Here is a 16,788-nt window from a genome sequence, read left to right as displayed (position 1 = left end):
TTTTAGATAATATAGATTTTTCTCTCTAGATTCTCGATGTAGTTCTTTTATACCTCCTATTTCTCTTTAGTGTGGTTTTTTGATTTGTCTTTTTTTTTTTAATATAAAGGTGTACTCTCTAGAACAACAACAAAAAAAAAATAGTAAATATATAAAAGTCACTGAAACCAGGCACTTCTGCCACTGAGCTAACATTCCCAGCCCTTGAGACAGGGTCTTGCTAAGTGGCTATGGGTGGCCTCAAGCTTGTGATTTTCCTGCCTGAGTCTCGAGTAGCGGGGATACAGGTGCATCACTGGCTTCTATGACCTTCTTGACAGTATAAAATGACTCTAACAGTTGCATTGCCCTCCTCTGCTGATTCCAGTGTCTGTGTCAATCTAGGTCAGTGTCACCTCATTACTGTCCTAATTAAGGGCCGTGTTCTCCTCTTTGCCTGCTTTGTAATCTTTGGATGGCAGATGTTGCAGATTTTATTTCATTACATACAATATAAATCTTGAGTGTTGTTTTAGGATGCAGTTAGGTCACTTGGAAAGAGCTTGATCTTTCTGGGTCTTACTTTACAATCTGCTAGGAGGAGTCAGCAGTAGTTAGCCAGTGCTGAATATTTCCCACGACTGCAGCAAGACCTTCCTGATAGGCCCTGGCACACTAGGAAGTAGTCTTCCCCTCCTTCCGGCCTGTGTAAACTTCAGGTACTCTCCCTCTGGCCCCTTAGATGAACCTTTCCCTGGCTCAGGCAGTGTTCTCCATTGCATGTAATGACCTGTGCTTGTTGGACACTCAAGGAGGACCTCTGCAGACCTCCCCATTCACTCTGTAGCACTGTTCCTCTGCCAGCAGCGTCCTTCCCTTCCTTGACTCTTGACAAACCCTATCCACCCTGCAAGGTCATACAACCAATCCTTTCTGAGCCACAACCTCATTTCTCCAGGTAAATCTGGTGCTTCTTCCTCTTTGCCCCCATAGCTGCTAACACAAGCAGCAACATGAAGATACAGCCAGCTGTCCAAGGCAGAGGTCTGATATTAGGCTACAGGTCTCACTGTACCTGGTCCTGAACCCTTTGCCCAGCAATGTGAGTAAGGATCAGTCACAACTTGTAGATGACAATAAAGGCAGTGAACACACTAGATGAAGACTCAGATGCGAGAGTAGGTGCTGTGTAAACTCTGGGTGGGTATTATCAGAGCACAGGCTCCTTTGAAAGAGCCACCGTCAGCAGGTCCAAGAAGTGGAATAAGCCCATGTGGCTCCTATATTTCTTCACATCTGATGATGCCCCTAGTGCTTACAACACAGTAGGTCCATCCTAGGGGTTCCAGACCCACCCTCCCTCACAGGCCAGGGCCCAAGAAGGCCATTCTAGAAGTGTGGACTCCTCCCTAGGTGTTATCTGCCAGGAAACATCAGATTTGTGTCTTAAAAATGCTGTACTAGGGCTGGGGCTCCATGGTAGAACACTTGCCTAGCATATGTGAGGCACTGGGTTTGAGTCCCAGTACTACATATGAATAAATAAAGGCCCATTTTTAAATGCTATACCAGAGGGGCTGGGGTTGTGGCTCAGTGGTATAGCGCTCATCTAGCACGTGGAAAGTGCTGGGTTCAATCCTCAGCACCACATAAAAATAAATAAAATAAAGGCATTGTGCCCTACTAAAACCAAAAAAAAAAAAAAAAAAATATATATATATATATATATATATATATAAATGTTATATTAGAGGTAGTTAAATGAAGGATCAGAAGAAAATACAAAGGCTGCAAAGAAGCCAGGCAGGAGGCTGACAGTTACTCAGAAAATGGAAACATGAATGAGGGCCACAACAGGGACATGGGGAGCAGAAAGTTCTGGGAGATGGGTATGTCCTGAACAATGATAGCTGTGGGGTGAGGACTGGCTCATGGCTGCTGCAGGTCCAAGTTGAGAACAGTGTATCAGCAGGAAGAAGTGCTACAGGAATGGAGAGACTGGTTTGCAATGCAGGGAGTGGGCCACAGAGAAGGCACATCTAGGAGGGTCACTTGAATGTGATATACCCTGATGTGATGACTGCCTGCCATGTTTCTCTTCTATAATGTGTACTCAAGTTACCTGGCAACAGACCCCCACCTCTGTGGCCTTTTGTCAGGATTCAAAAGTAACTGTGGACTTCTGCTTTAAGACTCAGATGAAGCAGACCAATGGAAAGGAGAGCCTAAGGGCAGTCACATGTCCCCACCAACAGCCCAACAGCACCACTCACATGACACCTGCTAAGGAACCAAGACACAGGATGAAAATACAGCATACAACAAAAGGCAACCCAAGGAATACACTGAAGAGCCATGATTAAACTATGGAGAAATCAACACGCAGGAAGCAAAGGAGAAAGAGAAGCGAAGCCCACAGAGAAGAACTCTGACAATGAGAAGATACAGAAGGGGGAATTTCAAGGAGGGTAGGATCAAAATAGAGTTGGATAAATCAAGGGTGGAAATATATTAGATCGGTTGGATAAGGATTCACTAATGATTTGGGGAAAGCAGTTTCAATACACTGTTCCCATGATAGGAATGAGAAGTACGGAAATGGCAAAAGAAGAGAAATGGTAGCACTGGAAGAGGTAATGGAGTCAATCAAGTGGACGTGAGTGTATGCAGGCAGGAAGGCATGTCAGACAAGGGGGCTGGCACGGGGAGGGGGAGGGGATGGGATACAAAGCTCTGATGAGAAAGCAGGCCTGCAGAGGAGGAGAGTGCATCCTTGTATGCGCCAGGAAGTCGGGACAGACGGCTTTTGACAGTTCCATAAAAACATTACATAGAACGAAAAGCTGTAAGCTGTGGATGAGAGAGATGGCACTGGCTATGAGCTCTGAGGAAGGTGATAGCCTGGACCACACTGCAGTGGAGCAACAAAAACAGCTGGAAATGGCAAGCTGAGACTGTGGAGAGTGTGCGGGTCACATCCGGCTACCTGGCTGTGATCTCTGGCAAGCTCACTGCCAGGCAAAGGAAAAGGCACATGACTGGATGAACCATGCAGGCTTGGCACAGCCAGGAGCAAGGACAGGATGCCCAGTGTGAGAGGTGTCTGATCATAATACAACCTTCTCTGGGCACAAACACCAGCATCGGGGAAGGAGCTGACAGACTTGAGATGAACCTCTAAGAACCTCTAAGAACAGAATTGGGAGACTCAGACTTGACATGAACAGGAAGATAAGAGGCAACAGGCAGGAGGAAGGATTTTAGAGTTTGAGGATTCACATACTATGTTGCTGGGGTGACGAGAGGAAGACTGAGGCACAGCAGTGGAGGAATGTGCAGAGCCCCCAGGTTGAGAATGTCACCTATAAGGAAGGCTCCACTCATGTAAGAAAGTCCCAGAAAAATAACCCATAGAAGAAAGCTGTTCCAAACCTTCTATTTGCCGACATCCAGCAATACTTCTCTCTTGTTCTGGCTGCAGTAGCATAATGAGTCTTGGCCTTTGGGGAGCAGTCCCCCTTTCCTGGGTCACAGCAGAGAACTCCAGCCCATCTTCTTATTTGGTCACTGGTGTAGGAAACAAAACAAAGATGAGAGGTAGTCCTGATGCTCTAGAATCCAAAAATCTTCCCAGTAAGACAATACACACCCATGAAAGGCAAAGGACAAGTCCCCAGCAAATGCAAAGATCAAAGGCATTTGAGAAGCTCACATGAGTGCCTGAGGGCTTCCTAGCCAGTGGGCTCTTTTTCTTTTTTTTTTAATTTAATTTTTTTTTATTGGTTGTTCAAAACATTACAAAGCTCTTGACATATCATATTTCATACATTAGATTCAAGTGGGTTATGAACTCCCATTTTTACCCCAAATACAGAATCACATCGGTTACACATCCACATTTTTACATAATGCCATATTAGTAACTGTTGTATTCTGCTACCTTTCCTAACCTCTACTATCCCCCCTCCCCTCCCCTCCCATCTTCTCTCCCTACCCCATCTACTGTAATTCATTTCTCTCCTTGTTTTTTTTTTCCCATTCCCCTCACAACCTCTTATATGTAATTTTGTATAACAATGAGGGTCTCCTTCCATTTCCATGCAATTTCCCTTTTCTCTCCCTTTCCCTCCCACCTCATGTCTCTGTTTAATGTTAATCTTTTCCTCCTGCTCTTCCTCCATGCTCTGTTCTTAGTTGCTCTCATTATATCAAAGAAGACATTTGGCATTTGTATTTTAGGGATTGCCTAGCTTCACTTAGAAGCCAGTAGGCTCTTTTTAAGTGAGACCGGAAATGACACAAGGTAAGGTCTCATGCTGAATCATCATAGTAAATGCCATTCTACACAAGGACCTCTAAATTTTCAGAGAGATATTTTTATACCCACCACCTCCAGAAGGTAAAATCTTCTAGGAGTGAGAAACTAATGTGACTCCATTTTTAAAAAATAAATAAATAACAGCAGCTTCTACCTCAAGGCCTGTCCTAAGGAAGGGGGCGTGACCCTGTCCTTGGAAAAACCCACAGAGCACTAGTGAGTACATACCCACCCTGCTGAGTTGTTTGTCTGTAAATAACAGGAGAGGTCTGCGGAGCCAGGTGTCCCTGACTCAGTTAGGCTAGGTGAGGACCATGCAACCCTCCTAGCACCTTCAATCAGAATAAGACAGGGAAAATACCTGGAATGCGAGATGACCCCCAAGTAGTTTATGATGGTTGATAACATATTGGGAAACATGTAATTTAGCACGGTACACTCCTCGTGGCCTAAACCAATCAGTTCAAACGAACCCCCTCTTGTACTAGCCAATCACCCCTACCCAACTTGTTCCTGCCAGTGAATGTGCTAATCAATGTTAAGAGTTATTATTTGATTTTCCCGCGGTATGGAATGATTTGCTGTGTGATGTTGTGACGCATAGAGTATCACCCCAAAACCTATAAAATCTCACTGAACAAAGGACCAGGACTCACTCCCTGAGACCGCTGCATTGGGAATGGTTGCGAGTCCAGGCTCGAGCTTGCAATAAAGACCCTTGTGTGCTTGCATTGGATTCGGCTCCTGGAGGTCTATTGGGGTCCCATGAATCTGGCATAACAGGAGACAAACATGACAAATCTTCAACATTTGGATGTAAATATTATAACAAAGCTACATTTTCTACCAGATGCAGTCACCAAAAAAAGTATTGAAGCCAGGCACAGTGGCATACATCTGTGATCTCAGTGATTAAGGAGGCTAGGGCAGGAGGATCACAAGTTCAAGGTGAACCTGCCTCAAAAATTTTCAAAAGTACTATGGATTCAGCTAATTGACAGAGTACTTGCCTAGCATGTGTGATGCTCTGGATTCAATCCCTAGTACTGCCTCCCTCAGCAAAAACTTTTTGCTAATTTAATTTATAATCATTCTGTTTTTCTTCTGAATCCTCGTCAAAGGACAGAGCCAGAAGACAAGGGGGCCAACCTTTGCACAGGAAACTCATATAAGGACAGAAGGCTATATTAATCAACCACCACCCAGTGGCTAAAAAGAGCACATACTTACTACCTAACAGGTCTGGTCTACATTAGTGTGTGGGTAGCGCGCTCTGCCTGAGCCTCCTGGGGAAAATCCACTTCCTGCCCCTGCCAGCTGCCAGAGGCACCAGTTCCTCCACCACGCTACCAACAACAACCACTGGCAGCCACCCAGCTCTGTGCCTTTGTGCAAGTCACACCCTCCAGCTGTACCTTTGGCTTCCCTCTTCAGGAATCCTGTGATTAGCCCAGGCCCATCAGAATAATCCAGGGTAATTGTTTCCCATCTTAAAGTCCTTTTGAATCACAATTCTTTTTCACCACTTAAGATTTAGGTTCTGGGGACATCTTTGGGGAGCCATTACTTTGCCTACCACATTACTTTGCCTTCTCAAAGCCAGCAAAGGCTCAGCAAGTCACCCTCTGCAGTGCCAGCAGTTGCACAACATAGCTCCAACCAAATTACTTGTCATTCAGCTTCACAGCGCCTACATTCTGGGCGATGACAACTTTTCAACCTGCCCCAGTCTCTAGAACAGGAAAGGTTAGGATGCAGCAGCAGAGAGGGACTATGCAGAGAGGAGCAAAAATACTGCCTTGAATATTTGTTCCAAGTCAAAGCCTAAGACAAGAAAGAGAGAAGGAAGAGCCCTGGCTGACAAGAGAGATGCTAGAAAGAGCACCACAGTAAGCACACTGTCTGCAGAACAGGAACAGTGTGACATTTCATTTCCCTTCAGTTTTTAAAACCCAAAATGCTTTAGTGCTTAAATTACTTGATGAAAAACCACCATTTCTAGGCTTAGTTCTCCTTTAAAGAATGTTTTTCTAGTTAAACTGTTAAAAAAAAAAAGGAATGGACCACTTCCATTATCATTTTATGAGGCAAGAAGATATCAAGGAGGAAAAATGAGCATGGGAGTTCTTTTTAAAATTTCCAGTTAGATTTTGTTGAGAACTGAATTTAATCTAAAAACAAAACTATTTTCATTCTTATTGATCCTTTATTCTTACTTTTTACAGTGTACCAGGGATTGAACTCAGGAGCGCTTGACCACCAACCACTAAAATACATCCCCAGCCCTATTTTGTATTTTATTTAGAGACAGGGTCTCACTGAGTTGCTTAGCACCTCACTCTTGCTGAGGCTGACTTTGAACTCCCAATCCTCCTGCCTTAGCCTCCCTTACCTCAGCCTCCCAAGCTGCTGGCACCACTGTGCCCAGGTGATCCTTTATTCTTATTTCATACCTTCTATTAGTTTTGTTTTCATATACTTAACATATTATTTCTATTTAAAATTAATACTAAGTGTTTTCTTCCTATTGTGAACAGACCTTTGTTTTTTGCAGAAACATGTGCTAACTTGTTACTGAGGACAGTAGTAAAACAATGTGTTAACTTATCTCCTTTTCAGTAACTTCATTAAAAACTTACTGATAGTAAATAAGTCTCCTGCATGCTGGTGACTTAGCTAATTAATGACAGTTTGAGAGTTTGTTTACCAGGACACAAGCCTGGCATGTTTAAATATTGCCTAAGAAGACCATGCATGCAGCATACACTGACAAGCAGTCAATCATCCTGATCTCTAGATGTGTGCCTGAAATCCCTGCCCCTGCAATTGGCAAAAGAAGAGCTCAAGAAGTAAGCGCTGGGGGCTGGGGATGTGGCTCAAGCAGTAGCCCGCTCGCCTGGCATGCGGGCGGCCCAGGTTCCATCCTCAGCACCACATACAAACAAAGATGTTGTGTCCACCAAAAACTAAAAAAATAAATAAATAAATATTTAAAAATTCTTTCTCACCTCTCTCTCTCTCTCTTTAAAAAAAAAAAAAAAAAGTAAGCGCTGAGAGGAGGAATGAAGGAACACATGAACGTTTTAAAAAGAAGCAGGAGGATGTGCAACCCCTCGCCCCTTCATAAGTTTTGCAAGATGAAGGACAATCATGAAGCAGAGGAGGAGCAGTTTCCTCATAAAGAATAGTGAAGTGCTGAGGTGCTCTATAAGGGGGGAGGGAGTTGTCCTATGTGGTCCTCCAGTAACTGCAGACAACATCTCTGACCAGCACTTTCCACTGGCATTCAAGATGACATCTTGTCTTCCTTTTTCCTTTGTTTTAATTAATAGCTGCTACTGACCTGCAAGGAGAGGGGAAATGCTGCACCTTCTCCATACACTTTGGGGAGGATCTATGTGTTCAATTTTGCTACTAACCTTAAGTCTTTCACACATAAAATGCTGGATGACATACCAAACTATACCTAATTTAACAAATCTAGTGTCAAGAAAAAAATGAAAATGTAAAACCAAGTTGTGAGCTGTCCCGGAAAAAAAGTAAGTTAAATACACACACCTTCCAATTAATCTATTTAATTAAAAAAAAATGTAAAGACGCTAGAGACAATGATTTCTTTTTTCTTTTTTTCTTCAGGCCACACACAAACTACTTGATCTTATCTAAAAATACTGATGCCATTCTGGGCAATTTCGACGCAAATACTGCTTAACGTCAATGAGGAGCAAAGTTCTGAAACGCTTTTGCATCAGACGACAAAATAGCCACCCGTCCTTTGCTCCCTGCCACCGCACTGGTGAAAGCTGCCCCGCCTGGCCGAGGACCAGGGTCCGCCAGCGCCCGCCCACGGCAGTGCCTGGAGGGGCCGCCGCGCTTGCCCCGCGTCAGGCTCACCGTGGTGCGTCCTGGCGCCGTGCTCGTCCCGCGGGTACCTCCGCCGCCCCGCCCCGCCCCGGCCCTCAGCCGAGGCGCCCCGTGCGCGGGAAACCAGGCCCGCCAGGAGGCCACAGCGACGGCCAGGCCCGGCGAGCGGGCGCGGGCAGCTGGCCCAGGGCCACGCAGGCCGTCAGCGGCCGCAGGGCGGCGTCCACTGCGGCGCCGGCCCGCCCCGCCCGCCGGGCCCTCTACCCGGCTCCTCGGCCTGCCGTCGGCGCGCCACGCCCCTACCGGCACGCACGCATCCACACCGACGCACGCACGCGCATCCCTCACGTGCCAACGCGCACGCTCCCCCGCGGGGCGCTCTGGGAAATGCAGTCCCGCCGCGCCTTTCTCTTGACGCCAAGGGGTAGGTGAGCGCGCTCGGGCGGAGCAGGATCAGCGCTCTGCCCAGGTCTGGACCATGGGTCCTCCCTGCCCGCGTGCTATGGGCGTTGTTCCTTTCAGGCTCCACTGTACACAATTCGCTAATAAAACACCGGGTGTGATGTGTGCATTTCGGCCCTGGGATTGGCCCAAGGGCTCCACCCGAGCTACTCTGCTACTCTCACCCCGCCCCGCGACCCCGCCTCGGCGCAGCCAGCCTCCGACCCGGCTAAGCCGTGGCTGGTGCACCGCCTCTTCGCTACGGAGAGGCCAGCTGGCCACGGCGGTACCGCGCTGGGCCTGTTCAGGCGATTTCCAGATCGCTGCTTTTCAGGGTGCCGACCTTAGGGGTCACGAAACTCGAGTCCTTGTAGTTTGGCCTTCTGGTACAGCACTTTTTCTACCTATTCTGCTTTCCAATAAATATGTGCATAGGTTTTTAAAAATCAAATGTTTAGCCCACTCCTCTGAACAGAGCCTCTGCTGCCATGGATCTGTTGACTGCGCTGGATGAGTTGGAAAGAGATGCCATTGCCGAGTATGAATTGATAGGACCGATCGCTGACTATGATCCCAGGGAGGAGATGAAAAAACTTCGCGAGCTACTGGAGCCATTCGCAAAGAAGTGGAGTATTTTGTTCTTCACAAAGGAGCAGACGATGATGCTGGAGGACCACTTCCTGAAGGACCCCTTTCCATCCCACTTTACCCTGCTGACCCTGGCCTTCCGCCTTGGCCTAAAAGAGAGAGACCTGCGACACGTGCAGCATTGGTTTTTTGAGCAGCAGTGGATTAAATTCCCCTCCTCCAGGCGCTCACGCTCCTTTCCGGGCACATGGGTCACATTTCCTTCCGCGGAAGGTCCCGGCTCCTGCAGCCCAAGAAGCCCCGGAAGCTCCTGCGTTCAGTGCCAGGCCCCTGAGAACCTCCCGGAGAGTGCCCTGAAGAGTGAGCCCGGAGCAGCCCTTCCCAAGGGGCCCTGCGTCCTGGGGTACACGACGAAAAGCCAGAAGCCGCCTTGAAGAGCCTTGCACGTGACCTTCCAGACGTCCTTGAAGAGGAAGTCAAATGAGATCCAAGAGATTTCTGAGTGGGTGGGGGGTTCTGCACCTTCCCCATCCCACAGGTCCTCACTCTGGCTACTCTCCATCTCTTGTTACCCCCACCTGTCCTTTGAGTCACCAGGAGTGTATCTGGGTCTCTAGGAGTGGAATGGGTGTTCCTGGGTGCACCTCCTTCCCTTTATGCTTCCCCCGCACCCTGCAGGAGGTGAGGCTGTGACCACCTGCTGGCTTGTGTCCTAACCACGTTGTCCCTCATGAATAAAGTCCCATAATAAAGGTAAAATAAAATAAAATAAAAATCAAATGTTTAAAGGCTCTAAATAAAAACAGGAAGTTCCTTTTCTGCATCCATTTTTAGATATTTAAGCAACTCTGACTTTGAACTGTCCTCAGTATTTTTAATTACTTGATTTTTCAGCTGTAGATGGACGCAGTCCCTTTATTTTATTTCTGTGTGGTGGAACCCCGTGCCCCACACATGCTAGGCAAGCGCTCTACCGCTGAGCCCCAGCCCCTCAGCCTTTTATTCATCAATTTGAGACATTGTTTTAAATTTCTTACTATGCTATTGAGAATTTTGTCTGCCTTTCTTCTTACCACATCCCTAACTCACAATGGATATAAGTATGAATATGTAATGTAGTTCTCACAAACTTTGGTTAGGTACATTCAGTGTTTCATTGTAATAACAGTCTTTCCTACTGAGCCAAAGAGGATTCTTTGTACGATTTTTTTTTTTGTTTGTTTTTTAACAATCACTTTTGGGGGGGCTGAAGTTGTGGATTAAAATAAAAGTACTGTGTCCCCCTACAACTAAAAAAAAAAAAAAGTTTTTAAAAAAATTACTTCTTTGAACTGGGCACAGTGGCCCACTCCTGTAATTCCAGTGGCTTGGGAGGCAGACACAGGAGGATCTCAAGTTCAAAGATAGCCTCAGCAACAATGAGGCAGTAAGCAACTCAGTGAGACCCTGTCTCTAAACAAAATGCAAAATAATAATGATAATGAGGAGGAGGAGGATTGGGGATGTGGCTCAGTTTTGAGGGCTTTCGAGTTCAATCTCTAGAGCCAAAAAAAAAAAAAAATTGGCACTAGGGATTGACAACAGGAGCACTTTGCCACTGAGCTATATCCCCTCTAAGTTGCTGTGGCTGGCCTCAACTTTGCTCAGCCTCTCAATTCACTGGTTTTACAGCTGAATGGTCTTAAACCCGAATACACTTCTACTTCCCTCAAGGTCTAATCTGCCCCGCACTGTTAGCGCTTCCTTTTTCCTGCTTTTTCCTGCAGCAGCTGACATCAGGGGATTTTCCTTGACGTCCTGCATTTCTCATCTCAACTATGTTAAATCTTCGGTGTCCTGGAAGTGTTTCTACTCATTTTCTTGGTCAATTTTTATCTTATTACTTTCCACAAAATGGTCTAAATAATCTATATATGTTACTTGTTTTTTAACAATTTGCATTGTTCCTTTGCAAAGTTGGAGGAACAAAAGCTCATTATTTATTTTTAATATTGTTTTTTAGTTGTAGACAAACACCATACCTCTAATTTATTTTTTTTTTTTTAATGTGGTGCTGAGGGTGGAACCCAGTGCCTCAATGTGCTAGGTGAGTGCTCTACCACTGAGCCACAACCCCAGCCAGCCACCACAAGTTACTATGGTCCTAACATTCTGCATAGAAAATTATTTTTTCATTTGAACACTGAAAACCAACAGTGCTAGATAGAAAATGCGCAGTGTTAATGGAGAAGTCTTGCTTCATGCCTATTAATGTTCCTTTGTATATAATTATGTGTCACCTCTTTAGAACTGATTTCTGCAGGGATGCAGTGGTAGAGCACTTGCCTAGCATGTGTGCAGCACTGAAATCGAGTCTCAACAACTCAACAGCTAAAAAAACAAATAAAAGATTTATGCAACTATTTCATGGTGATAAATATTTTAGTTCCAATAGTCTTAAGAAATTATCAATTTGGATCAATTCTTAGATATTGTTATTTTTAGAAATTTTCTCCATGTCTGTTTAATTCTTTCCATTTTCTCTTCTTTCTGGATCCTTGAATAATCTGGTGTTAGAATTTTGAAACTGAAAGAGCATGCTACAGGGATACTGCCACATCGATGTTCATAGCAGCACAATTCACAATAGCTTGACTGTGGAACCAACCCAGATGCCCTTCAATAGATGAATGGATAAAAAAATGTGGCATTTATACACTATGGAATATTACGCAGCACTAAAAAATGACAAAATCATGAAATTTGCAGGGAAATGGATGGCACTAGAGCAGATTATGCTTAGTGAAGCTAGCCAATCCCTAAAAAACAAATACCAAATGTCTTCTTTGATATAATGAGAGCAACTATGAACAGAGTAGGGAGGAAGAGCAGGAAAAAAAAAGATTAACTTCAAACAGAGACATGAGATGGGAGGGAAAGGGAGAGAAAAGGGAAATTGCATGGAAATGAAGGGAGACCCTCATTGCTATACAAAATTACATATAAGAGGTTGTGAGGGGAATGGGAAAATAAACAAGGAGAGAAATGAATTACAGTAGATGGGGTAGAGAGAGAAGATGTGAGGGGAGGGGAGGGGGGATAGTAGGGGATAGGAAAGGTAACAGAATACAACAGTTACTAATAGGGCATTATGTAAAAATGTGGATGTGTAACCGATGTGATTCTGCAATCTGCATTTGGGGTAAAAATTGGGAGTTCATAACCCACTTCAACCTAATGTATGAAATACGATATGTCAAGAGCTTTGTAATGTTGTGAACAACCAATAAAAAAATAATAAAATAAAAAAAAAAGAAACGACCAATAAATGTCAGTTACACTCTAGGAAAAAAAATTTTTTTGAAACTGATTGTACAATTGTCTTACCTTTTTTTTTTTTTCCTTTTAACTCATGGCTTTTTCTCTTGGATCTGTTTTCTAAAGTGTTCCTTTGTTTGTTTGTTTGTTGTTTATTTGTTTTTTAACCAGAAATTGTATCCAAGAGCCTCTACCACTGAGCTACATCCCCATGCCTTCGTATTTTGAGACATGGTCTCATCACTAAGTTGATAAGGCTAGCCTCAAACTTGATGTCCTCATGCTTCAGCCTCTCACGTCACTGGAACCACAGACATGCACACACCATGCTCAACCTTCTTTTACTTTTAACCCTTTTGTTATGATCTTTAATTTCCTAAAATCCATAGCTTCCTATTCTTTTTTCCCCCCATGGGTAAATCATCTCTCTGATGAGTATTAAAATTTTAAAAATACAAATTTATACCATAATGAACACACTTGTATCCATCACCATTTTGGTAAGAAATCTTAGACATCAAATATTATCTGTAGTTATCTATTGTTTGGTAAACTGTTTCGTTTTTTCAATTAGTACTATAACTAGGGGAGAAAAAAGAACCTACAGAGAATGGAGGACTCAACCCACAGCACAATTCATTTTTTTTAATTACTTTTTTATTTTTTAGTTTTCGGTGGACATAACATGTTTATTTTATTTTTATGTGGTGCTGAGGATGGAACCCAGCACTCCATGCATGCCAGGCAAGCGCGCTACCGCTTGAGCCATATCCCCAGCCCAAATCAGGTTTTATATAGTATAAACTATCATAAGAAAAGAAGGGCAGAAATTAAATGAATATTTGTTTCAATGTCAAGACATATGTAGTGGGCTGGGGGTGTGGCTCAGCAGTAAAGCGCTTGCCTCGCACATGTGAGACCCTGGGTTCAATCCTCAGTACCACATAAAAATAAATTTTGCCTCGCACAAGTGAGACCCTGGGTTCAATCCTCAGTACCACATAAAAATAAATAAGTGAAATAAACGTTAAAAAAATGTAGCATTCATGACTCTGGTAAAATTTTCCAGTAGGGTAGCAACTAAACCATCAATTCTGCTCAGCATATGGAAGATTACTCAGGGGGACAAATTATACAACAAAGGTATAGAACAAATAACTTTAAGGTTATTTGCCTTTGTCTTAAGGTAAGACAGTGATGTTTAACAGGAAAATTACTTGTGTACTCCAAAATATTAACAACAAAACAGCAAACTGTACAGGAAATTTAATTACACAACCTTGCATTTTTGACTCCTCAGGTTTAACTTTTTTTTTTTTTTTTTAAATAACACATGCTCCTTTCACCCAGAGCTAAGAAGTAGTCTACCTGAGAATCTAGTACAAATAATCGGGATGGTAGTTCTAGAAAGACTATAAAATGACTATACTACTTGTCAGTAAAAATCCTGGTGACAATTTTAAGATAGCTAAACCTTCCTGAGAGGTGACAGGGAGGGTCTACAAAATATTCTCACCTTGTCCCCCCAAGGGGCCGTACCAACCTTCCTTCTTTTACCTGAACCTGCTCTTTGGCTGCAGGGAGGACACTGGTGAAACACATTCTTCTGAGTAGATCAGAGAAACATCCTGATCTTGCTGCCCTACTATGTAAGTTTGTCACTTCTAGATTCACAAAATGGCAGTCATTGATGTGTCCTCTGCCTGAGCTCTCCCTACACAGGACTTTACCTGTGTCTGCATGAGAAATACTGGGGAGGAAAGAATAGTGGCTAGATTTCTGACAGCCTGGTTACAGGAACCAGTGACTTCCAAGGTTACAGTGATGGAGATCACTCAAGAGGAGTGTATGATGCTGACTCTTAGAGAAGTCTGTACAGAGGGGCAATGTTGGAAAACTAAAAATCTCACCACAGTGGAATATCAATTACATAGACCTTCTGTGAACTCCTCCCAGATCAAGAAGACATGAGAGGGGCTGGAGCTGGGGCTGGAGCTCAGTGGTAGAGCGCTTGCCTAGCATGTGTGAGGCACTGGGTTCAATTCTCAGCACCACATAAAAATAAACAAATAAAACCAAGGTATGCTGTCCATCTACAACTATAAAAAAAAGTTAAAAAGAAGACAGAAGAAGTATTGAAAAGGAGAATTCCCCAGGCCATCTGTCCACACTGGAAGATCAACTTAAAGCCAGAGGGCCAACTCCTATGCAGAATATTTTGGAAGAGAAACCATCCATCCAATGGAGAGCAAATAGGATTCATAATGAACAACTGGTGCTCAAGTGACATATACCCAAAAGGAACCGATATCTCAGGAGAGATTATGTGACTATCATGAGTTAGAATAAAACTCTAAACTTAGATCAGAACTCGTTTTTTTACAGAGTGTTTCCACAAGTAAACATTGCCATAAATCTTATTCAGACAGTGAACATTTGGGGACACAATTCAATTGCAAACAATTATGAGAAAGACTCTCTAAGTGAGAAGCACTGTGAAAGTCATTAATGCGATCAAGCTCTGTGGATCATAAAAAATCTAAAACAGCAAGAAGAGAATGAATACACATGCCGCAAACCTGGTCTGCACTTCAAACACAGTAACATGCTTTCTACACACAACAGTTTTCACATGATAGGAAACTCTCATGAACACATCAAAAAGAAGAAAACATTTTGTCATCATTTGCCCCTTAAGTAACAAGAACAGATTCATACTGGTGAGAAACAATATGAACGTGATCAATGTGGAAAAGCCTTTAAAAGGAAATCCAAGCGAGGCGCGGTGGTACACACCTGTAAATTCAGGAGGAAGCTGAGGCAGGAGGATCACAAATTCAAAGCTAGCCTTGTAAAAATAAGGTACTTAGCAACTCAGTGAGACCCTGTCTCTAAATAAAATACAAAAGAGGGTTGGGGGTGTGGCTCAGTGGTCGAATGCCCCTGAGTTCAATCCCCAGTACCAAAAAAAAAAAAAAAGGAAATCTAATTTTATTTTGCACAAAAAAAGTCACATGGGTGAGAAAAAAATATGAATGTAGAGAATGTGGGAAGGTATTCAACAACTCCTGCACCTTAAGGAGACATGTAAGAAGTCACACTGGAGAGAGACCTTATGAGTGCAGTCAATGTGGAAAAGCTTTCAGTCAAAAACTATCTCTTAAGGCTCATGTGAGAACTCACATGAGTGTGACCTAGAGAGAGACCCTATGAGTGTGCCCTTTGGCGCAGCTCTTACCTCATAGAACACAAGAGAATACATGCCGGGGAGACATTCTATGGGTGCAGTGACTGTGGGAAAGTCTTCAACCCCAGCTCTCACAAGGTTCACAAGACACACACTTGAGGGGCTTTTTTGATGCAGTGACTGGGAAAGCCAGGGGCCTCTCATCCCTCAGAATGCATAACAGGACTCACCCCAGGGAAAAGGCCTACCAAAGGAAGGAGTGTGGGGAGGTCTTACCAGTTCCTCTTCCCTGAGGAGACACGTAGGAATTCACACTTGGGAGAAACCCTACAAATGTATCCAATGTGGGAAAGCTTTCAGAGCCCTTCACTTACTATACACAAGAGACTTCATGATGAGACAGAAACCCTGTATGTGCTGAGTCTGTTGTCATCTTTTTCATTGTCTAATGGTGCACTTCAAAACTCATTATTTGGTCTTTCTTCTCTAAAATTAGCATTTAAGGTTAAATATGGCCCTGAAGACACTCCTTTGACTTTATAACACATTTTGTCCCATGTTAATATATTTGAATATTGTCTACTTGTCATGATATTTTTGATCCTTAGCTATTTACAATTCCATATTTTTCACATGTGAAGTTGCCTTTGTGAGTTCTGAGTTGCTGCACTGGTTCACAGTATCTGGAACACGTAAAGCTACTTTATTGGTGTTTTCTTGAGAGTTGCCATCAGGCCCAATAAGGCAAATATTGCTTCTGGCCTAACTGCTCATCCTTCCTAACTAATGTAGCCAAGGGTGACAACATCCTTCTTTCCTGACCAATCAGAAATAGACTAGTATCACTGGACCCGACTACTTTGTTCTTTTTGCAAAACTTTGCCTTTCTGCCTTCTTTCTTCTGCCTTCAAAGGTACCATTTTTGGAGCTGAGAGAGACATCTATCTTGTGCCCAGGAGAATGACAACTATTGCGTAAAGAAAATGTAGAAGAGCTCCTGCTTCCTCAAAACAGCTTTGAATAGCTGTGCTAGTCCTCCTCCCTGCTTATTACCAGGACTCTCTTTTTTAGGCAGTGCTTGGGATGAAACCCAGGGCCTAGGCAAGTGCTCTAT

General features: G+C 43.8%; 2 protein-coding genes across 4 annotated transcripts in view; one reads left to right on the top strand and one right to left on the bottom strand.

Annotated features, from left to right (window-relative positions):
• Znf10 (zinc finger protein 10) overlaps positions 1 to 8,443 on the bottom strand; it is a 37,627-nt gene extending 29,184 nt beyond the window's left edge. The window contains exons 1-2 of one of the 3 annotated variants that reach the window (XM_078039517.1): positions 8,192 to 8,443; positions 3,412 to 3,546 (exon numbers count right to left, since the gene is read on the bottom strand). The gene's annotated coding sequence lies outside the window, so the exon portion shown is untranslated. The remainder of the gene's footprint in view (positions 1 to 3,411; positions 3,547 to 8,191) is intronic. The other 2 variants (XM_078039516.1, XM_078039515.1) reach the window with 2 other exon arrangements.
• A 4,514-nt stretch (positions 8,444 to 12,957) lies between these two features.
• Znf891 (zinc finger protein 891) lies at positions 12,958 to 16,370 on the top strand. The gene is given in 9 exon segments (XM_078027151.1): positions 12,958 to 12,987; positions 15,448 to 15,510; positions 15,512 to 15,685; positions 15,687 to 15,820; positions 15,822 to 15,854; positions 15,856 to 15,941; positions 15,944 to 16,030; positions 16,033 to 16,084; positions 16,355 to 16,370. Coding segments are annotated over 9 exon segments (675 nt in total).
• Positions 16,371 to 16,788: the final 418 nt, after the last annotated feature.

The sequence above is a fragment of the Ictidomys tridecemlineatus genome, chromosome 2 (genome assembly GCF_052094955.1).
Source record: "Ictidomys tridecemlineatus isolate mIctTri1 chromosome 2, mIctTri1.hap1, whole genome shotgun sequence".
NCBI classification, from domain to species: domain Eukaryota; kingdom Metazoa; phylum Chordata; class Mammalia; order Rodentia; family Sciuridae; genus Ictidomys; species Ictidomys tridecemlineatus.
Note: the sequence above shows the minus strand (reverse complement) of the source record. Positions and strands in the feature narration are given on the sequence as shown.